Genomic DNA, 23553 nt, shown 5'->3' with positions numbered 1-23553 from the left:
AGTGGTGCCTGCCCAGCACTGCGCTTGGCCTGCAAAGGGGACCTTCCAAGTGGATTCGTTCCCTCAGTTGCTCAGGACCTACCAGAAATGGTGAAAAAAGACAGGGTGCAGCCTCCAGGAGCAAACAGCCTCATTGTTTGACATGTGAAGTGATTGTGGCGAGTAACATTAGCCTCACCTGAGAGCTCATAATAACTGTGGAATCTCAACTTTCCCTCCCTGCCCCAATTCTGCATGAACAGGATTCCCAAGTGATCTGCATTGCATGGCAGGGCTTGAGAACCTCTTTAAGGCCCACAGAGGGTCAAGTTGGGTAGGTTGGTTGGTTGATCAGTTTTGTTTGCATGGTTGCTCTACAGTGGCTTTGTATCTGTGGATTTAAACTGTCCTTCATTTAACACACTGCTTTTGAGGGCCTGTTAATATGTTATGCCATTAGGTTCTGGAGAGCACAACTAAATTATGAGTAAGCAAATACAGAGTTATCTGTATGGTTTAAAAAAATAAAAGTGTCCACATACTGCTCATGCTGCATTCTGCCAATATTTTTTTATTTATGCTTTTGTTCAGGATATTGTGCTAGTTCAGAGGTAGTAAATTAGTATTTTGTAGGCCATATTTGGTCACATACGTGATTGTTTGGACAACACGGTTTTGGTAAATTTTTAATTCATTGCACGCATTTAAAAATCAAGAGGTTTTCACATAGAAAGCAGATTTCTAGCTTCTCTTGAAAACCAGGCAGCCCTGGGCCCACATTGCTGATGGCACAGTGGGCTGGAGCTGGGGGATCTCCGAGAAGTGGGGCATGTAGCCTCCAGTTCCCCACAGGCCCCCACCTTACTGTCTCCTTCTTGGCCTCATAGAACCTATGTGAGTAGCTGGAAGTTCTCAAAGGTGCACCACTGGATGACTTGGTGGAGTTTGCCCCTTTCTAGCTACCTTCAGGGTGTTGGTATAGAAGCGCTCCTCACAGAAGGAGAGAAGAGAATGAACTGGTGGTAAGGACAAGTTACAGGACTGTAAGCTATGGCGTCTCAACCCTGGTGACAGGGACCTTATAAAACCACCAGTTCCCACTTTCCGTCCACACCCCTAGAAACTCTCATTTAATTAGTATAGGCATCACTAGATGCCTATATCTCCTCAGATTACTCTAATCTGACTTGACAACCCCTGATCTAGCCCACCTATATTACTTATGAAGAAAAGGGAAATGTGTCAAAAAAGTGATTTTTTTTTAATGCATATGCATACATACATACATACATATATTGACTCATTACTCTGGACACTGATGATTGAAGATGTATGATAATTTTGGCTCGTGGCCTAACATTTACCTTATTTATCTACAGAAAAAAGAGTTAGCTAAGCAGATGAGTATTATATGCAAGATTGCTCCAAAATGCTTTATAAAAAGTAGATTTTTTTAGTGATTTAAATTCAAACATAGACTTAAGCTAAATATAATTTACGTTTTCTATTTTAAAAAACAAAGATTTGGAAGAGACGAGCAAGAACTGAATATATCATACAGGGCCCCTCCAACAATCGTAGAATTGTTTTTATCGCATTATCTGTTATCACATAGGCTAAAATTTTATTTGTATTTTAATTAGCTTAGAATAATTGTTATGACTGTTGGAATTTAGCTGTGTATGACATAGAAGTATTAATCTAAGAATGACTTTAGAGAGTAACTTTCTGTGATGCTGCAGCTTAAATGGAAAACCACCTTGCTCCCAAGTTCACTGATTTGCCAGTGGACTACGTTGTCCTAACAAGTGAAATCTCTGCCATCCCTGGCAGCTCTTTCTGATTAGGGCTCTGACAAGCACCCGAGTAATTCATGCAATGACTTTATGCAACAAATTTCATTATTTCTAATAACTTACAGTGTTTTAATATTTTAATGTAATTATGCTTAATTACATATTGTAATATGCATTAGCTGAGCTTTGTCTCTGGATCTAAGTAAAATACAGCTAATGGAAAATTTTCCTCCAGTTGTTTTTTTTTTTTTTTAAACAAGGAATTAAGTCCCGAAGTGAAACTACTGCAAAGCCAGCAAGCAGTCTCTTGCCAGAGAAAATATTGGCGTAATAGGTTTGAATGTCCTAGTTTATCAGTTCACTTTTCTTAATCCCCAAATCATACACTGGTTTAAATTTTTTTTTTCAGAAGTTGTATTGCTCACCTTCCCACTAACCTATTTTTAGTAAATTCTGTTTTGCTTTATGAACTTTTACTAAAAGGCAGTCTGAGGGAGGGAGACAAATTGAGAAAAACATATCAAAGAATGTGATTTATGATAATGGCTGGTAAAGGTGGAGAGGGGAGGAGCTGGAACCAGTGCCAAGGTGAGGTTTGGGGATTTATTTATCTGTGTTGCTCGTTGTAGGAGGATGCTAAAGACAGATACAAGTTACAGGAACTGAAATATAGCTGGCTGCTGTTGAGTGCATCCACACGCGGCCACGGGTCCATGCAGGGTTTGCGAGCACATTCCCACACTGCTGGGCTTCACTCCGTGGTTGCGGCTGGAGTGAGGGAAGGGACAGTGCAGAAGTATTAGATTAATGTGAATTTGTGAAGCATTATGTGGGTTTTGAGAAATAAACCCATTTTAGAAGACCTTCCATGCTCTCTTCTTCCTTCATTCCTCTTCTAACTTCAAAGCACCTTTTCCCTTTCCTAGGGAAGTCAAAAAAAGACGAAAGGAGGGAACAAAATGGTGGCATCAGACTCTTCTCCACCCTGAGCCTCCTGTAAGCATTGATAAGGCAGCTGCTCCTTGAGGTCACCTGAGGCTGGGGCAGACCTTCAGGGTCTGCGAAGCAGCAAGATGCAAAGCCACCACAGACAGCTCAGTCATCCGGTAGGAGAGACCTGCTTGCTTTTTCATTTAGGAGTTACCTGCTCCCTGGCATGGAGGAGAAGGAAGAAAACAGAAAAAGGAGTAATTCCAAACATTTGCATAACACAATCCATACAAGGGATTTGATTTCCTTAGCAGTCCTATGTTAGTAACTGCAAAGCCTCTGAAAAAATGAGGCTCTGGAAAGTCAGACATCTGGATGAAGTTTCACAGCAAAGGCACAGTGTAGTTGGACTCGGGCCCATGCCCACTGCCCAAGCCCCTGTACATTCCTCTAGGCCATTGCGCGGAAGGCACAGGCTCACTGGCGTCGGTTCCAACCAGACAGACACACTCAGGCAGTTCCCCAATATAGGGAAGGCTCGCTCTGGCACAGAACTATTGGTTTTGTTTTTAGCAGAATTTAACAGTGCCTATTTTGAAATCTTTGCTTAAGGGCACATTTTAAAGTTTAAGAAAGGAAAAATTAACAGCCATCAGAGGCAATGAATGGAGATGAAAGCTCCAAGCTAGAAGCTCCCAGGGAATATTTATTAAAGATGACCTCATCATACGATGTTACATGCAAATACTGAAATATAAACTTCATCGAGATGAAAAAACAGAATATTAAGTTAATGGAAAGAGCAGTGAAATGGAAGTCAGGTTCCGGGTTTGATTCCCACCTCATATCATTTGCTAGCTCTATGGCTTCTGACAGATTATGAGGCAATCTGCGTGTCAGTTTCCTCATTTGAAAATGGGAACGTGGCATAATATCTCACAAGACTATTGAGGGCTCAAATACCATCGTACATGAAATGACTTTTAAACCTCTAGGTGAAAGGTATTCTCATTCATACGTGCTCACTGGTTAGAAGTCTGAGGGGAACTAGTCAAAGGCATGCATCTCTTTTGGCCTCTCAGCACCTTCTTATTTCATTCTCAGGTAAATCAGCTGCTCCACCAATGCAATTTTTGTGGATTGGTCGCTCTCTCTGGCCAGCTCACTCTTCATTTCCAGACTTCGGCCAAGACTGCATTCTTGCTCAGCACCCCTGCTTGTTGGTCCGAGACACACCTGCCCAGAGTCACACCTGCAGTTGCCCTCTGACCCTCCACAGCATCCCTCTCCAAGATCCCAACCACAAAATACATCCTTTGAATTAGCTTCTCTCCTGGTCCATTTGTAGCATCATCCCCATCCCTCACTTCTACTGTGATCTCTGTATTTTGTCCTCAACTTGAGCTGTCTTTCCCTAGTCTCATGTGCTCGAAAACACCACCCCATAGACATCACACCTGAAGACTTTGCCCCTACTCCCAGGTAGGTAGGTAAATAATTCCCTCAGCATGTTATCTCCCTATGCCCTCATCCCCAGACCATTTTTTGCCTATTTGTTAAGAACCTTCCTTTAAAACTTAAACATCCTTCGGGAATATAACATAGAGTCCAGAGCACAGACCTGAGAGCCAGGCAGTCTCATTAGGAATCCTGACTGTGCTACCTTCTGGCCAATTTCTTAGGCAAATTCCATTCCCTTTTTGTGCCTCCTTTTCCTCACTTAAAATCCTTACAACAGTGCCTGGCATGTAGTAAGCACTGCCTGAGTGCTGGGCCATGTAAGACGTGTTCAGGCTTGGGCAGACAAAGGGAAGGAGGACTGGATTTTAGTTACTGGGAGCAGAACAAGCAGACATTTTTGCCCCAATATTTAATAATCTATTCTTTACTTGCAACATTATGTTACCTCCAGGGCTATTCAGGCTTAACTAAAACCTGCCTTCCGGTTTCCCACTGATTCCCTAGTATCATCTGTCCCATTCTTGCCTCTGGTTCAATCCATTATGCACTTCTTTCCCAGCTTGTGTGTCTCCTTTGTGTCTTCACTCATTTGCTAGCACTCTCATTTGAACCTTGAGTAGGTAAGAGCTTTTTACTTACATTTCAGAGCAGTTTATAAATAGGCTGCTTAGTTTCAGCCAGCAGGTACAAGCTTTCATTAAATTCTTCCTCTTTCCCATAGTGCTGGTATCTGGAGCTCCCAGGGGGAAAAAAAAAATGGAAAATTTGAGAATTATGTTTTCCTAGTCATTAAGACAGCATAGTTTGAGGCCCAAGCAGCAGTTTTTTTTTTTTTTCCTTACCAGGAATTGACCAATGATTTTGACCAATCATCTATACCTATAAAAATTTTCCCTTCTGAAAAAAATACTCCTAAAAACACCTAGATCATTGGCTGTGATTAAGAAAGCCAAAGTCCAATAATAATTCAGAAACAGCGTTCAGATTCACTCTCGATGCAAATTACTCTAGCGTATCAATTAATCTTCTCACTGAGAAAGAAATGAGCACTTGAGCAGCCAAGCTACCTTTGAAAGAAATAATGTATCAAGGTGGGGGAAGGGGGACTCCCTTTTCTCCTCAAAACCTGCAATGGAATTGTCCCTGAAATATTGTAAAAAGCTTCCCCCCAATATTCGGTTATCTAAAGAATTTTCTGCATTGTGACAGCAACATAATTAAGTATGTTTAACATTTTCTTTGGATTTATGTTCATCTGTCATCATTTTCAGTTTTGGAAGCCACTAAAAAGAGGAAGCCATTAAAGAGAAATCATTTTTCTGTGGTATATGAAAGTTGTCACCGTAGTTTTAAGATGGGAAATATTCTACAATGAAGTATAGCTCAATAATGGGATTCAGCAATACTATCATACTTCAGAAATGTGACCGCAATCATTTATCCTTACGTTCCTCCAAATAATTACACCAGTATGTCTTAATAAATTTACAGGGCCTTTAAATACATTTCAGAGGGGCAGGGTGCGATGGTTCCTTCCTATAATCCCAGCACTTTGGGAGGCTGATGCGGCAGATTGCCTGAGGTCAGGAGTTCAAGACCAGCCTGGCCAACATGGTGAAAACCCATCTCTACTAAAACTACAAAAATTAGTTGGGCACGGTGGTACACTCCTATAGTCCCAGCTACTCGGGAGGCTAAGGCAGGAGAATCGCTTAAACCTGGGAGACAGAGGATGCAGTGAGCCTAGATTACGTCATTGCCCTCCAGCCTGGGCGACAGAGCAAGACTCCATCTTAAAAAAAAAAAAAAAAAAAAAAAAAAAAAAAAAAATTCAGATGATCTGGCCATTCCCAGGTTAGAATAAAATATGACACAATGAAGTCTCACTGTATCATTCAGGAGTGTTTAGTATGAGGAACTCAGTCCTCAGAAAGACTGAAAAATCAGGGGCAGTAAGTTCCCTGAAGAGTCCTGGGCTATTTGGGACGTGGGAGGGGTCACCTGGCCTGGGAAACGCTGTGTCTCGTTTATCGCAGGCACATTTTCCATCACTGCCATTGTGTTCTGTCACTGCTCAATCCTGTGCTCAGTGTTTTCCCTTTCAAACGGTTTATTAGAGGCTCTGCGGAATGTTCCTAAATATTACCCATAATAACCAACAGGATCTTGAGAGTGTGGTGACAGCCTACCCAAGTCAGTCTTCAAACGCTAGCTTCAGGAAAATTGTTCTATTTCCTAACACTGTTTTTTTTTTGTTGTTTTTTTTGTTTGTTTGTTTTAATCCCCACCTACACAAACACACAAATGTTAGCAGCTTGCCTTTTATAGTTGATAATTAAGAAAAGAGTTGTGTTGGGGTCTCAAGTGTTGGTGTTACCACTGACTTCTCTAATTCACTAGCAGTGATTTGGTTATCTACAATTGGGTAGGCTTTAAGCATTTGCTCCTTAAAATGTAACTGTATTCCAGTGACACCACTTCCACAACGGCTATTCCTCAAGTAGAAAGTAGTCGTGTAGAGAAAATTACTGATTCTAAATGCAGTTATTTTCCACAGCAGTGTAAAACAGGTTTGAATACAAGTGTCACTTACTTGAAGAAGAGGCTTACCATATCGTTACAAGTAAGGAGCTTTCTGCATGCTGGAAACGAAGGCCTTAATTTACAAGACTGTGTTTCCTTGTGATGTGAGCGACTTGAGCCTCCCTTAACAAAATCGCATCAGTTTTCAATTACTGTCTGTGGTAGGAGTAAAAGACTCAAGGAAATTGTCATCTTTCTGCTGAGGTGGGAGATAAAGCCTTCAGCCCGTTTCCTCAATTGCCCGTTGGTTGTTACTTGAATTTCTGATATGATAGCTTTAAACTAGTTACTAAGAAATAATTACCTAGTAGTTATATTTACTAATATGGATAAAAATATCATTTGCAAATTTTGCATCTTTTGGTATCTTCACATAAATGGGAAACATAGTAAATTAATTAATTTTGGGGTAAATTATATCATCTCTCATCCCTGTTCAGCATATGTGTGATGAATGTAGTAGCTTTGATCCAATCTCTGGACTTTTTAAAAATAGCAATGAGATAGATGTCATTTTTGCAAGCATTATGAGTATAAAATTAGCATCTGAAACGAACTAATTTATAGCACGTTTCTCAATGTGTATTTTCTAAAAGTATGCCATTGACTCCGTACTGGGCATTTTCCGTGATCTCTGGGAGTCTTTCTGAAACTCAGGCCTCTGAGTGGCTCTGTCTGTGGCTCCTCTGCTTCTGTGCTTCTGCAAAAAATTCTAATTGAAAGGTGTGAATTTCATGTGACAGAGACCTTGCTTCAGACTAATTGGACGTTCCTGGCTCCTATGCTGACATGTCATGAGGAAACAGCCTCTGGCCGTGTCCACAGCTAGGCAGACCTGGGAAGTCTATTCTGCACTGTAAAGAAAGCCAGCAGCTAAATGAAGAGGCCAGATTGTTTAGGCCATCTATCAAGTATAAGAAAAGGGTGGGGTGGCAGGAGCTGGGCCAAAGTGCAGGGGAGTGGGCACCCTGCGTGGGAAGCAGGAGTGCAGGTCTCACTCCGGTGGGAGCTCATAGCTCTACTGGCGGGACTCTCTCCTTTTAAATAGGAGGTTGAAACGCAACATAAAGGGGCTAATTCCATTCCTTCATTATCCCTTTGCTTCATAATTTGTTCTTTAACTTATGCAAGTTACTTGTTCCTGCCATTTAAACATTTCAAGTGTTTTGCTTTTGTTCTTCCTTTTTTTTCTCCAAAACACACACATACATGCACACACACACAAACACACACACACAATATTGAAAGCTTTTTGTTCCTTTGAATGTTGATAAACTGGAAAAAATATAGTGTCTGTGCATGTTGGCATCGGGAGATATTTATTCTGGAAGAGAATAATAGATGACTGAACAGAATAGCTTTTATGTGGCTTGGAACTGGAGTTTCTTTTTTAAAAAATATATATATCTTTTTTGAGATGAGATCTCACTTTGTCCCTCAGGCTGGAGTCCAGTGACACAATCACAGCTCACTGCAACCTCGAACTCTGGACTCAGGTGTCTTCAGAGTAGCTGAGACTACAAGCAGGGGCCACCAAGGCTGGCTTTTTGTTGTTGATGTTCTCAAAGAAAGGAGTCTTGCTATGTTGCCCAGGCTGGTCTTAAACTCCTGGTTTCAAGGGATCTTCCCACTTTGGCCTCCCAAAGCCCTGGGATTACAGGTATGAGCCACTGTACCTGGCCTTGGAACTTAGTGTCCGACAGGACCTGAGTCCCATAACAAAGAGCACAGAGCTTTTGCATGTTTGATCTCACTTCAAAGCAAGTCGGTCTTCTTAAGAGTTAGTGTCATACATTGTTTCTTTTTTCATAATTCTAATAATTTTTAAAGAAAAGATTGAAGTCTATGAAATACTAAGAATACTCATTTCTTTAGCTTGTATAACAAAGAACTTTTCATAGTTCTAATAATTTTTAAAGACCGAAGTCTGTTAAATACTAAGAATACTCATTTCTTCTTTTACTTGTGTAACAAAGAAAGCCTTAATTTTATTTTCTATTTGACCCATATATTTTCCAATCATCACAGCTCACTGTGCTTGCTGCCTGTAATTAGCGGAAGGTGAGACCAGGCCAAGGAACCCAGAGGATACCAAGAGGTCAATGGTAGGAGAGCATGTTTGAGTACACACATTTGATTTGTGTGAACAGAAGGAAACCTGAAAAACAGGCAGGAAGGCCTCCTCAGAAAGCTAAGCCGAGGGAAATTTGGTGTGGGCACAGACACCTGGGCATGCTTCCCTAAGCAGCACGGCCAGCAATTGCCATCCTCCTCCTCACTAGCCTTGGTGTGTGCGGGAGGGAACACAAATCAGCCCAGGCAAGGGCGGCTTGAGGAGCAACTCATCCTGTGTGCACCGCTGCTTCTGGCTTCTCTGCAAAGCCAGGAAAATGCTGGAAATATGCACAACTCCTACAAGAAGAAAATAGCCCATTAGCTACTTCTTCATTGAGTTTGCCCAGAAGTGAAATGTGAAAACAAGTGCACAGGCCGGGCACTGTGGCTCATGCCTGTAATCCCAGTACTTTGGGAGGCCAAGGTGGGCAGATCACCAGAGGTCAGGGGTTCGAGACCAGCCTGGCCAACATGACAAAATTCCGTCTCTACTAAAAATATAAAAATTATCCAGGGGTGGTGGCACGTGCCTGTAATCCCAGCTACTCAGGCGGCTGAGGCAGGAGAGTCGCTTGAACCCAGGAGGCAGAGGTTGCAGTGAGCCAAGATCACACCATTGCAATCCAGCCTGAGCAACAAAAGCAAAACTCTGTCTCAAAAAAAAAAAAAAAAAATACACAAACTAATTTATTTATATGTTTTCAACAAAAGAATCACAAGTAGACAATATGATGTACACCTGAGATGGGGATGCTTTGTTTCACTTCCTGGGGGCAACCTGACCTCTCACTCTCCCATAGTGGATGGGATGACACGTGGCCTTAGGCCTAGGAGAGTTTCCGCTGAGAAGCAGGAAGAGCTGTCTGCAGGGTGCAGGGAGCACATAAGCCTGTGAAAACAGGTGGTTCCCAGAACAATCCACTTGGCCCTGAGAGCACCCCACAACGCAGACTGACTTTTCTAACTCTGTCCATCAGCACGTCAGCCTCTCCATGAGGGGAGCCCTCGGCGGTGCCTGGGAGCCAGCATCTGTGCTGAGCTCTGTGCCAGGGACAAGGCGGCTTTCTGTGCCAGGGACAAGCAGGGTGAGCAGCAGCCCTGTTTTCCCAGAGAGGTGAGTGTGGCCCCTGGAGGCGACGTGTGCCTTTATTGCCTGCCAGGCAGAGCCCAGGTGGCTGTCATTCCTGTACCCTAAGGTGCTCCTTTGACTAGGTCTCCAAGGGTCCCACGCAGGATCCCTGGAAGCAATGTTTATTTTAAATAAATCTGACAATACCTCCAGGGGCCTATCTTGAGATTGAGATGCTGAGTATTGCAACGCAGAGGCTTACCTTGCTAAAGAAGAGACGACCCTTCTTTTCAAGATGATCAGGCCACGCTCTGCCCCTCAAAGTGTGGCTTCTGCCTGTCACCTTCTAAACAGGAATGCACAGGCCGTGTGAGAAATCACCCACTATTGAAGGATTGGAGGAAGATAATGCTCCTGGTGTGGTAGGCTCTAGGATGAGCACCCCAGCTCCACCCTGGGCTGCTGAATCACTTTTGTCAAGTTGCATTGTGCCTCTGAGACTGCTGCGTTATCTGTCAGAGAGGGCTAATAGCACCATCCTTCAGGAAGTCACTTGGAGTGGATAAAACAGATGATTAAGGGGCGCCCAGCACAGGCTTGATCCCTGGCTCCTGGCAGGGATCTTTCTATTTGATCCCAGCCTTGTCATTCTGATTGTGCGCTCCTGGATAACAGGCACAGTGCTGTGCCCTGGGCTGGCTGTGTGTCCACGTGAGCCTGGGAACCTTGGAGACACACTGGACCTCAGGAGTCTTTTCAGTCAGGGGTCTCTCTGATCAAGTTGACCCCTGTGGACCCTCTGCTCAAATGGTGTGCCCAGGGGTTGGGAATGCGGCAGCCCAGAGAGAAGGGAGGCACAATCCATGAGGCATTCATTCATAGCATGGACAGAGTGTGGGGCAGCTCCAGGCTTTCCTTCATCCAAGAAGGATCCACTCTTTTGCCCCTTCCCAAGAGTTATTCCTGCCCCGTTGGTTGTGAGCAAACAGCTATTGAGCACCTCTGTGTACCAGGTGCTGTGCCAGGGGGTGGAGGTTACAAAAACAAATAGAATATGGTGTCTGCCCTGCCAGAGGTAGGTCATGCTCAGATTTTAAGGCTGATAACTTATATTCGTTCCCCTGCCCCTCTCGTTGTGAGGGCTGAGAGAGCAGCACGCAGACCTGCTCAGGCTTTTGGACTGGTCGCACTGCACTCCACCGTAGGTCTGAGTGTCCATACAACTGAACTCAGGGCTTACTTTCCCGTTTATTAGCTCCTGTCAACCAGTGCTACCATCTACTGTTGGAATTAAAGTACAATTAAACCATGTCCTCAGGCACTGTAATGTCTTCTTTTGTGTCCCACTCACAGATGTATAAAGTGGTAAGGCCTTTCAGTTTTGTGCACGCCCAACCCATCCGGGCTTGTTGCTCAATATCTGCACGTGGAGAGCAGGGTAGGAAGTGACCAGGCAGGAGGATATCTAAAAACAAGAAACTTCAAAATAAGAGCCACTCTAGTCTCCTGGTCAGGTTGATGCTGGTGTCCTTTCAGTTATGGTCTCTCCTCTGCCAGTAAAGGTCTAAAAATACATGCTTGGTGATTGGGGTGTAGTATCGCTCAAAATAAGTTAATTAATGATGTCTCAAGCTGTGTGAAGCAGATAATAAACTAAAAGGTTGCTCTCTAGCCATCAAAAAACAAGCTGCATGGAAGTCTTGCGTTGGATGACTAACCTATCAAAAGTTACTATGGATTTTCCTGCGCTTTTGTGAAAACGACACCAGGGATATCTGCTCCTCAAGTATGAAATTGAGGAGTGAGTGAGATTTCATGTCACCAGCAATTCCCAGCCTTTTCAGCAATGAGTATATTTGACAAGTAAGACACCACAGGATAAAAACTCATTGTTTTCACTGGTGCAGAGTAAGTCAGCATTTGCCACCGCCTTATCTATCCCTTCAGTATAATTCCTCAGAAGGCACCACAGTCCCATTGTGTGTTAACCGCCTGTGCTACACTGCACCATGTGTCAGGTTCGCACTCTGCCATGCGACTCTGGGTATGAATTGGAAATGGCTGCCCTTGACTTCTTACTCTGTTCATGGGGGCTGGAAAAAATAAATGGACAATTTCCATAAAGGGTAGCCAGTGGCAGGGTGCCCAGGGACAGCCTTAGGGAGGCAAGACGTACCTCCTCCCGGGCTGACGGATGCCACAGAGGGTGATGAGGCCTGAGGGTGGCAAGGAGTCTGTGTCCCAGCCCAAGTGCTCTGGACAGGGCCCGTACACCTGGAACTCCAAGCCTCTGGGTCTAGAGAACCCTAAAGACAGACTTCTGGGGTTGGGAAGCCCTTAAAAGAATGCTTGCTGGAATAGTATCAACAGCAGGAACTCAAACCCTGCCCTCAGGAATGAAAGCTGGAGGCTGAGCCCCTTCCTAGAGTCGTGACTGTCTCCTGCTCTAGGAAGTGTCTTATCTGCCACTTCCCTGCATATTAAGTGACTTATTCCCTCAGGATTCTACTGTATTTGCCAATCAGCCCCTTGCAAGCGCCTGTGTGGGGCCAGCAAGGCACTGGGAGCCTGATGCTCCATGCCAGTCAGCCTGGGTGGGAGAAGCACAGCGGACAGGGGAGGCCATGGCAGCCCCTTGGGAAGGGAGGGAGCCGACTCAGTTCCTGGATGGAATCAAGGAAGGAGAGACAGAGACGTGCAGAGGCGAATGGAAGACTCTGGGGCCTAACTTGGGTAGCCGCGGAGGAGACCATGAGGAGACGGAGGCCCTCCTGGAGGAACCATCGCAGCTTACAGGGAGGAGCTGGACACCACAGAGCACATGCCCGCCTGGGAGGAGGGGCCTCTCAGTCCTCAGAGATGCCACCATGTGGAGCAGGCAGCGGGACTGAGGCTGGCCTGAGGGCAGAGGGGCCACTTCTCCCTGAATGAGGGAGCAGGACTGAGGTGGGAAGGTAGCCCACTGAGAGCTGTTGTAAAGCCGGACAGCCGGAGCCCTGAGGAACTGGTCACATGCCCTGGAGGTTGGAGAGCAATGCCTGAAGGATGCCCTCGGGAGTCCAGAGACTCCTAAACTCGGTTCCCTCCGTCTGCCCTGCCGGGACCCAAGCCCTAGGCAGGAAACAGCAGCTGGGTTGCCACACAATCCTTTTAGCATGAGTGATTTGGGGCTAGGCAGCAACACTTCTAGAGAAAGTGGCTCTAAATCTGAACAGCTCCTAACTTAGTTTTGAAAGTCATTCTTTGCTGCTTTTGCAGTAAGTGAAAAATGTCCCTGCTTTCTGGCATGGGGGCGTTCATTCAGTCATTCCTACGTCCACTCAGCGGGTACTTGTTGAGCATCAGTTATAAGCCAGACAAACACATGGCTCAGAGTCTCAGGGCAAATGACCCATGGAGCCAACACAAGCACCCAGGTCATCCCCCAGACAGACTCTTCCACTCCTCTAGACTATCCATGACCTCCCGTCTTCAGCCTTCTGTTACTGGATTTCTGGCGCAGGGTGGAATCCAGGTTATTCAAGCCCTGTTATCATAACTCCACAAGAGTCATGTGAATTGGATCCAGCCACCCAGCCTCTTCCTGCGCCCCAGGTGGAGCTGGTAAGAGGCCATGGGCTCAGTACTCTTCTGGACATGCGCTGTCCCAGTAGAAACAGAATGCTGGCCACTTAGGGAGTTTGAAAGTTTCTACTGGCCATATTTAACGTAATCAGAAGAAACAAGTAAAATTAGTTTTGACGGCATATTCTATTTCACCCAATAGATCCAAAACATCATTTCAACATGTAAATCAAGATTCAAAAAATTATTAAGGAGATATTTTACATTCTGTTTTTTGCTACTAAGTAATCAAAATACAGGAGGTACTGTAGCACATCTCAGTTCGCATGCTTCACATTTCAGGTGCTCTGTAGTGTGGCTAGTGGCTACTGTTACTGGACACTACGCAGATCTGGGACATCCAAGGCTCTTCATTCAACTTCTAAGCCTCTTGATAGCCCACTAGGCAGTGGCCAATCTCTCACTCTTGTGTGCTTCATCTCCCATATTTATGTAAAATTGATGAAGAGACTGTTTGTGATGAGGGAAGACCAATAGCTAAAATTAGAAAACACTCTGCAGATATCCATGTATGAATTCTAAGTAATAAGGGTATGAGAAACAGAAGACGGCGCAGCAGACAGGCCATGCCGATGTCTGAGGAGCAATATGACTTGGCATCTAAGAAACAGCACGTGCTGAGTGCCTGCTGTCAGAGACACGAGCGTTCCTGAGGAGCTCCTGTTCCCAACGGAAATAGACAGTTGTCTTGCCCATCATGGTGAGGCCTCTCCTGTTCTGCTTTTTACTTTTGTTTTGGGGATAAAGACATGGAAATGAAGAGGGACTGAGCAGACTCAGAAGCATCGAAATCAAGAGAAGAAGGTGCAGCTGAGAAATGGCAGCTCCAAACATGTTCAGTACGCAGGGCATGAGAACAGGTGACCGTGGGAAGAAAACAACGTTCCCAGGTGAAAAGCCATCTCTGAACATTTCCTTACTTCTCCAGCGGAAGTCACTATGGGAGCACAGGGCCTGGATGGAGTAACTTCTCAGTCAGTGCCAGATGAATTGATAGGACTTGGTCGGTGACTGTCACAGATTACACAGTGGGTAAGAGCAATCACATAATTGGATTTGGGGACTGACTGCATTATTTTTTTACTTCCTCCTTTTTGCAGCAGAGAACACAGTAGAACTGCTACCCCTTTCATTGAAGAAAAGGTTACTTGTGAAACGGGTCTCCGTTTTTAGTGGGATTAAAAATAACTCAAGGCCCAGTCATGCAGACTGTGGTTTACCATTTATGACTCACTTGCTTCAGTTTTGTTTTGTGAGGCTTTTGTGAAGAAACAGCCATATTTTTAAAGAACATTTCCATGAAGGATTTTCCTTCTCATTTGTCAGGGTAGAGCAGAAGTGGGAAGGATGAGTGAGAGGGCAGGGAAGAAATCAGGGACCTACCTTTATGTTATTTTCAGACAAATTAAAATCCTTTAGTCTCTAAAAACTTTTCTTCTTTTTTTTTTTTTTTAAATAGAGACAGGGTCTCTCTCTGTTGCCCAAACTGGGGTGCAGTGGTATGATCATAACTCATTGCAGCTTCAACCTCCTGAACTCAAGTGATCCTCCTGCCTCAGCCTCCCAAGTAGCCAAGACTACAGGTGCATGTCACCATGCCCAGCTAATTTTTTCTTTTTTATAGAGACAGAGTCTCACTGTGTGTCAAGTCTGGTCTTGAACTCCTGACCTCAAGCAATTCTCCCGCCTTGGCCTCCCAAAGTGCTGAAATTACAGGTGTGACCACTGCACCTGACTGAATACTTTTCTTTTTAATCTGTGGAATGGGAAGCAGACAGTGCTGTGCCTCGTATCGCAAGTCTGCTTAGTCATTTCACTGGAAAGGCAGCCCTAGGTCACGTGCTGTCCACAACTGGCTGGTCTGGCTGTTTCAGGCACTCTGGAAAAGATTGACCTTCCCCTGGCTGTGGCGTTCTGACTTTTAACGGCAGATAGACTTACCAGTAGACTTGCATCTCATCAGGGAATCAACTGGATTCCAGTGTGGTGTTTATTGCCTCTGCAGGAAGGGCAATGACTTTTCTTTGGAGATGGGTTACTCCTCTCTAACTGTTGCTGCACTTAAGATCCACAGAGGGTTACTCCTCTCTAACTGTTGCTGGACTCAAGATCCACAGACAAGTCTTCCAGTGCTATGGTCCAGGGCCCCTTGGGACCCTGCAGCTGGACACAGAGCTGAACATATTGGCCTTGGAAACTTGAGGGTGCAGTACATCTCTAAGCACCTTAAATGAAATCATTAAACACTTCATCATATGTTTTTTTGAAGGCCATAAAATCCAAAAGAAACACTACCCACAGCAAGAAAAATGGTAGCAAAACAATTCTTTCAACCAAACCCCTCAATGACAAACCACTGAAGTTACAAGTTTTATGTACTCCATTTTCTGGAAGGAGAAGGCATCCTACACGTAAGGATACCTTTATTTATTGTCACACTGGTGTTAGAGGCAAAGGCAGTATTACATATACATTTCATTTTCTGGTGCAGAGGACATTTTGATTAATTAGAATGTTAAAACCTCCAGTAGGAAGGCTGCTTTTGCAGGCTGAATTTCCTTGGCTGACTTTTAGGGGAGCTGGGTAGGAGTCATGACGGCAGTGAGGTCATGCAACTGGGAAGCATCTCATGTCCCTCAGCTGTGTTAGGTGGAAACAGGGCTGTGATGCCTGCTGTGGTGGATGAAGTACACAAATGATCCTTCTGCCCTGTTATTATGGCAAACATCCTTATCAAATCTGGAAGTCTCCATTTACCCAAAGTGCCCCAAGAGAGAAGAATCTGATCCTTCTCATTCGATGAGAATGGTTTCCGGGAAGAGTACATGCCTTCATTATCAGCTTATGTTCTTTAATTTATTAACAACTTTTTAGTGAGTATCTGATGTGACATAAATCACGCTGGGCTTTGTAAAAAAAAGTTAAAATCAGTGTGTTCGCATATTACAAAAATTTATGCAAATTTTAAGTGGATATTTTCAAAAGTCTAATTTTATGCACAGAATTTAAAATAATGCAAATCACCCTAAATTTTAAAAGGCTGTCAAGAGCCACATACTTTCTAAGCTGGCAGGCCAAGAGCATTTTAGCATCTGACACAGTTGCCACACATCGGCAACAGGCTGCCTGGGAAGCAGATGTGCCCCCCGCAGTGGCAGATCTCACTTCCTTCCACTAGGACTTCTGCAAATGATTTCAGTGGCCGCTGCTGGTCATTCCAGGACCACTCAGGTGTGAAACCTGAACACGGCCCTCAAGACCCTGAATCTCAGTCTGGATTTCACATTTCGTAAGTTTCACACTGACTTTGGAAGTGGTGTATGTCCCCACATTCACTATCATTACAACTTAAAATACCTTTATAACTTATAACAATAATATAATATCTGACATGTGTTGAACACGTTATGTACCAGGAGCTGTCCAAATCGCAGCAACTCAATGAGGTATAAGTTTTGCTCTTACTCCGTCCTATTCTATTCTATTCTCCTTTTTTGTTCCCCTCCTATTACCCCATTTTAGAGTTAGAAAACCTTGATATGTAGAAATTAAGTACCTCATCCCAGGTCACTCAGCTGTTATGTAGGGAGATCACTAGGCCACAGAGCTCCTGAGGCAAGTACACACAAGCATTTTTTCAGCTAGACCTGACTATCCCACCCCAAAATCATCCGCTGTAGAAGACATTAGACCTGCTAAAGGGTACAAAGAAGGCAAAACAGCCCCCACGAAACACTCCCCAAATGCAAACTAGTCTTGCATTGTGTTAATTTAGAATAAGGCCGCTTCCCTTTATCAATCCTGACCTCAAGAGGTTTGCAGATCGCAGTTAAAGTATTACCTGCCACTGAGTGTTCACGACACGCTGGGGACCTTGCTAAGCACCTTCTGCAACTTCTCCTTTTCCCTCACAGCAGCCCTGCATGACACACACTGTCACCTCCAGGCATGTCTTAGAGATGACAGAATGGTTATTCCAGATTCCCTATCCAGGGACTCCCTCCCTAGACCAACTCAAGTCTTTTTGAGTTTTCAAATGCTCAACTTTCGAACTTTCTGTCTCATGATGTACAATTGATACAGTAAAGTTGATAATAGTAAACATTATCTGTGTTCAGCATATAACAGATTCTGGCAAGAATTTTGCAGAACTTGAGGTTGCTGATAAACAGACACAAGCCCTTATGGCCAGTGAAAACTCTGAACCCCAGGTAGGGGATCCACAGCCCAGCAAGTGCCTGCAAGTCTTTCCCCACCACCCACGTGGGACTCCCTTTGGCATATAGAGCCTATTCCCCACAGCATTCCTGCACTCCCAAATTCAGTTTTATTCAGGCTTCCCTTCAAATAGTTTGATTTAATAGGGACACAGGACACAGGTTGATTTAATAGGGACACAACTGTATTCAAAAGCCACAGATAATATAAAGCCAGCCTGAGTTCAAATGCACAGCATAAAGCTAGAACTCCATCTCTTTCGTTGTGACCTAAAGGCCATCTTGCTACTTGGACTAACGGAAGTCGCCATCTGTCATCTTCCAGAGCCCAGAACCAGCCCTGAGAGTGGCAAGCAGTGGACTGAGGAGCCCCTGGACTATTCAGCCACACATTAGGTGTCTTTCCAAGAGTCTGCCCCGGCACTCAAAGCAGATAATTTGCTTCCAGAATCATGGTGTGGGAAATTTTCTTGCTGGGGAGCACACAGATTTCCGAGTTTTGTGTCTTCTTTTCTTTTACATTTTTAATGACTTCAGCCTTCATTTGGGAATCACAGAAATCTAATCAGCATCACTTGACATATTTATTCTTCCAGTATATAAGATTCATTCACTGTGTCTTTTCAGAGTCCTATATATTTTGAAACTATGCATGATTAATTTCCCCAGGGCATGAGTTTGAGATACATATATGTTGGGTTTAACTCCACACTATTTCAGCAAAAACAACTGATTGAGTGATGTGGTTATTCTTTTCCAGAATAAAGCCCAGTTTTGGCCCAGGTCTTAATCCCTAAGAGTGCAGGGCTTTAACTGCTGGCTTCCCAGCAAAGCCCTTGGATCATTTCTGTGTCACTGCAACTTCAGACTGACCCTGTGACGTTCCCACTCCAGGTTTCAAGGGCTTGTTTTGTACATGTCCCTTGTCCAGCCTGACAACTTCATTAAAAACCATTCATATTTGCCAACATACTGCCTTTGCAAGGAAGATGTGAGGTTTCCTTTCAGAACCTGCAGGCTTACGTACTGTTGTCTGAACTACACAGAAGAGGTAACCTATTTACATGCTAAAAAGGTCAGTGTTGGACAATCAGCAGTTCAAGATGAATTTGCTGCTGCTTGCACCTGGAGCATAAGAATTGGGGAGAACCTGGTAATTTTGCTGCCTCTTTATCTGTGTAGACAGCAAGCACTGTTAAATATGAGGATGTCTGTTCCGATCCACGAGAGTCGTATTGCACAGAGAAGCCCAGTGATGGACAAGCTCGCTCATAGTTTAGAACCTTTCTGAATACTAATGAGTATATGCGACTGTGACCATGCAGGTCAGCCTCACCTACTAAAAGCTGTAATTAATTTGAGGTGGAAATATTTGCATAATGGTTTTTCAGATTCTGTTAGTAAAACAAAAACCATCATAATAGACCCTAAATTATGTGGCTACTGCTTATTTAACCTTCTCTTTGCATTACAAGAGGTAGACTTCTGGAGGGCTTCAAACATTTCCTTTTGCGATCTTTTCAAAGTCTCTTCTAATATCAGCAGTTTTATTTTGCTAATGTGTGTTGAAAGTGTCTTAAAAGATGTCATTATAAAGGCATTGGTTTTCTCTGAAATCTCTATAATATTTTTGCTCCTTATCCATTTGTAGATTTAAGCTAAATAATTAGGGAATTGAGACCCACGCCTTTTCCTTAAATGTTGGGATGTAATGTAAGAGTACAGTCACTCTTCAGACTGGATTAAGAAAATGTGGCACATATACACCATGGAATACTATGCAGCCATAAAAAGGATGAGTTTGTGTCCTTTGTAGGGACATGGATGCAGCTGGAAACCATCATTCTTAGCAAACTATCACAAGAACAGAAAACCAAACACCGCATGTTCTCACTCATAGGTGGGAACTGAACAATGAGATCACCTGGACTCGGGAAGGGGAACATCACACACCGGGGCCTATCATGGGGAGGGGGGAGTGGGGAGGGATTGTATTGGGAGTTATACCTGATGTAAATGACGAGTTGATGGGTGCTGACGAGTTGATGGGGCAGCACACCAACATGGCACAAGTATACATATGTAACAAACCTACACGTTATGCACATGTACCCGAGAACTTAAAGTATAATAATAATAATAAATAAATTTAAAAAATAAAAAAAATAATTAGCAAAAAAAGAGTACAGTCACTCTTGAAGACAGGAAACCAGCACAGAAGGCTGTTTATAAGCACAGGGCTGAAATGCACGGAGATCCCGTTAAAGTCTCACTCCTTGGTTGCAGCAGCCAATCTTGTGCAACCAAACAGCCATTGTCCTTTGTACCTTAAAACCATGGTACATGCAGAGCTGCTCAGAAAAGAGCACCGCATCTAAGAGTGCCTGTGTTAGGGAGGTCATGTCTCAGCTTCCGCTGCTTTCCAAAGCCCCTGGCTGCCACAGGATGTCACCCCAGGTGAGGTCATGGTGCACTGCTGGGGATCTGCAGCAGCAGCAGCTGGTATCACCCAGCTTCTCATGGGGACCCTTGCTACATGTCATGTTCAGTATCTCTCAGGGGATTTATAAAGCCAGATGTGGACTGAGGCTCACTCTGTCTTTAGAGACTCATGAGGCCGCTTCCAGGAAGAAATTATTCTTTGTGCGCATACACATCCCAGATGGTTCAGTGTGCCAGTCTGCTTAGTAGTCAAATTCTGCATGGTTCTTTGATTCCTCTGACTCCTAATTTAAGGAGAGAGAAGCCAGTGGCAGTGACAAGTGACCATCAAACAGCGTCTCACAGAGATTATTTGAATGTGGCTGAAACACAGCCGCAGTCTTCTAGGCATGGGTAACATATGTCTTCTATGACCACTGCTCAAAAACAGACTGGAGGCATAGGGTATGCGTGGGGGTGATGCTGTACGATCAGAAGACACGGGTTCTGGTGGTGTCGGCACTTTCCCTGCCCTGACTTGGGCCCTCTGGACTGTGGGGCTGACGCAGCAGTGCTTGCTCTCTGGGAACCAGAGCCTCGCCCCACCCCACCTCTCTTGCAGAATACTCAGCGGAGCAGGCGCAGCAGGCACTTCACCAGTCAGTGTTCATGTCCACGGTGTCAGCCCACCCTTTTCGGGACCTTCCCCTTGGCAGGGAGCAACACTGCAAGCTGCTTCCAGGCGTGGCCGACATCCGGGCCAGCCAAGTGGCACGATGGACTGTGGATGAGGTGAGTGGAGCTGCTGGAGTCCAGGGCTGGGGTGTGCCTGCTGCTAAGAAATAGGCAGAAGGTGCCCACTGACCATTCTCTAATGTCTGGGACAGCGCCCTTTTTCTCTTAGGCATTGCATCCGCCATATACACTTTAAAACCCAAATTAGAGGGAGAAGCCAGGCATGGTTTTGAGGAGATGAGGAAAGCCCGCCACTTGCCCAGATGGTTTTGTACCTCCCCTCTGCAGCCTTATTCCAGTGCCCCCCGAGCCCCAGAGCCATCAGCTGGGGCTAATTCAAGCAGAGAGGCTTAAGCCTCCAATTCCACATCACAGATTTAATTTGGGGAAGCACAAATGTGCAAGCATCTGAGGCTTGCATCCCAGCCACGTGTGCTCTGGGAGAGGTGCCCAGCCCAGGACATCCTGCACCTCAAGGATCTATTTGCCAGTTGCCCTGTGGTCTCGTGGGATCCAGGCACACTCATGGCAGAGAAGGGCCCTGCTGCAGGTTTGCTCCTCTAAAGCTACAAGATGAGCAGGCCCACCTTTGGTTCATTTATAAAGTATATTTGGTCACAACGTTACATGAGAAGCTGCACAGAGGGCACAAGTTGGATCAGATTTCAATATAAACATTCCTTACAATATTGATTATTTTACATTTTATCTTATTTTATTTAGAGACAGGGTCTTGCTCTGTTACCCAGGCTGGAGTGTAGTGGCATGATCATAGCTCACTGCAGCCTTGAACTCCTGGACTCAAGTGATCCTCCCACCTCAGCCTTCTGAGTAGCTGGGTCTATAAGCATGTGCCACCACACCTAGCTATTTTTTTGTTTTGTTTTGTGGATACGGGGGTCTCACTATGTTGCCCATGCTAGTCTTGAACTCCTGGCCTCAAACAATTCTCCCACCTCAGCCTCCCAAAGCACTGGGGTTATGTGCAGGAGCCACCTTGCCTGGCTTCAGTAATGGTTATTAATAAGGATCAGTTAAGCCCCATTGCTTTACAATAATGCTGTAGAAACGCTTCATATTTAAGGTGGTATTATTTAAGGAATGTACCTCTTACCTGTAATTCCTTTTGATAAGGATACTGTTTTCACTAGTCAGGCCTTAAATTGTTTTTTAAAAGAAGGAAAATCCTGGGTCACTCTGAGGGCAAGATTAGAGCTACAGCTGCAGTTAAATTAGACACACAATGTTCCTGGAGCACTCACTGCAGTCAACTTAATCTTGGTTTAAGCCCGCCTTCCCAGCCTTGGGCCAAGGAACAGGCGGGCCAACGCCCACCCAGAAATTGGAGCCATTCATTTGAAGTGCCACCTTTTTAAAGTAAGACTGAGAGTGTCTCCTCTGCCCTCTTTGTTGCTGGGCTCGTGGCCCCTGGCATTGTCGCTGCCCAGCACAGAAGGATGCCCTGGGGAGAGCAGCGCCAGATCCCAGCCTCAGTTCCACTCCCACCTGCGTGTGCAGAGTGACAGAGTTCTGATCGTGAGGAATGTGGTGGAGAAGGCAGAATTCTGGGCATGTCTCTGCCCAGCTTACAACAATCCCTGGCTCCCCCTGGCACCCTTCACCCTCTGTGAAGTCCTCCCTTCCGCCCTTGCCTGCCCTGCCATTCTTGCCCTCCCCTCCTGCCCCAGGGAGTCCTGCTGCCCCAGCCTGTTCTCATACTCACACGTCCTGCCTTCTCCCACTCAGACCACTGCCAGCAGCAGTCTGGGGCTCCATGCTCTCTTCCGCCTCCTGTGGATCCTCGGTCTGAGCCAGAGGTCACCTTTGGCAGGACATCCACACTCTGGCCTGACCCCGCACTCACTAGGCATGACATCTTGAGAACCCCTCACTACACCCGGAAGTTAGTAGACACCCAGTAAATGTTTGTTGAATGAATGTTGAATGACAAGGAAATCAATGGTGGCCTAAATTTTGAACAAAAGTGGAATGTATCTAATCAGAAAAAAGAAGGGAAGCCATTTCAGTTGACGGGGAAACAGAGGAGGTTGCATGGAAGTGAGTTTCACAGACTTAGTGATGGCAGACACGCACCACGCCCTGTGCGGTCATTAATCATGCTAAACCAGCTATGTGAATATAATGACAGGAAGGCAGATACTCACTTGCCCATTTTATTCATGGGGAAGTTGAGATACCCAGAGATGAAGTGACTGGCATCAGGCCACACAGTCAGAACCAGGCCATGAGCTGACCTCCTGCCCACCATGCTCACGGTGGCCCCAGGCACAGAGGAAAGGGACCCAGGAGCGGGAGATGGGCCTGCTGTGGAAGGCCTCAGGGGCGGGGCAGAGGGTGTGCACAGCCCACAGTCTGCTGGACAGAGTCATTCTGGGTTCTTGTGCGGAAAGTCACTTTGTGAAGATGGTGTTTCAGGAAGATGAGAATTGCAGAGATCTGTAGAGAGTAAGGTGAGAAGGGCGGAGGAGAAGGAGACACCCAGGAAGTGGAACCATCAGGGCCTAGGTGGGGCGCTGCCAACCAAAGAACCCAGATTCAATAGACATTTCAAAGGCACAGGCAGTAGCACAGGGAGGTAGATTAGACATAGAAGAAGAAAAAG

General features: G+C 45.1%; 1 protein-coding gene across 12 annotated transcripts in view; it reads left to right on the top strand.

Moving 5' to 3' along the window:
- The window catches only part of L3MBTL4 (L3MBTL histone methyl-lysine binding protein 4), a 449613-nt gene that overhangs the window by 413852 nt on the left and 12208 nt on the right, over window positions 1-23553 (top strand). For all 12 annotated transcript variants that reach the window (XR_003724606.2, XR_013408124.1, XR_013408125.1 and 9 more), the window contains one exon: window positions 20818-20987. Coding sequence is in view for 8 of the 12 variants with exons in the window: in XM_015121580.3 (XP_014977066.3) it covers window positions 20818-20987 (170 nt within the window). In the remaining 4 variants the exon portion in view is untranslated. The remainder of the gene's footprint in view (window positions 1-20817; window positions 20988-23553) is intronic.

Source organism: Macaca mulatta, chromosome 18 (genome assembly GCF_049350105.2).
Source record: "Macaca mulatta isolate MMU2019108-1 chromosome 18, T2T-MMU8v2.0, whole genome shotgun sequence".
Classification (NCBI taxonomy): Eukaryota; Metazoa; Chordata; class Mammalia; order Primates; family Cercopithecidae; genus Macaca; species Macaca mulatta.
Note: the sequence above shows the minus strand (reverse complement) of the source record. Positions and strands in the feature narration are given on the sequence as shown.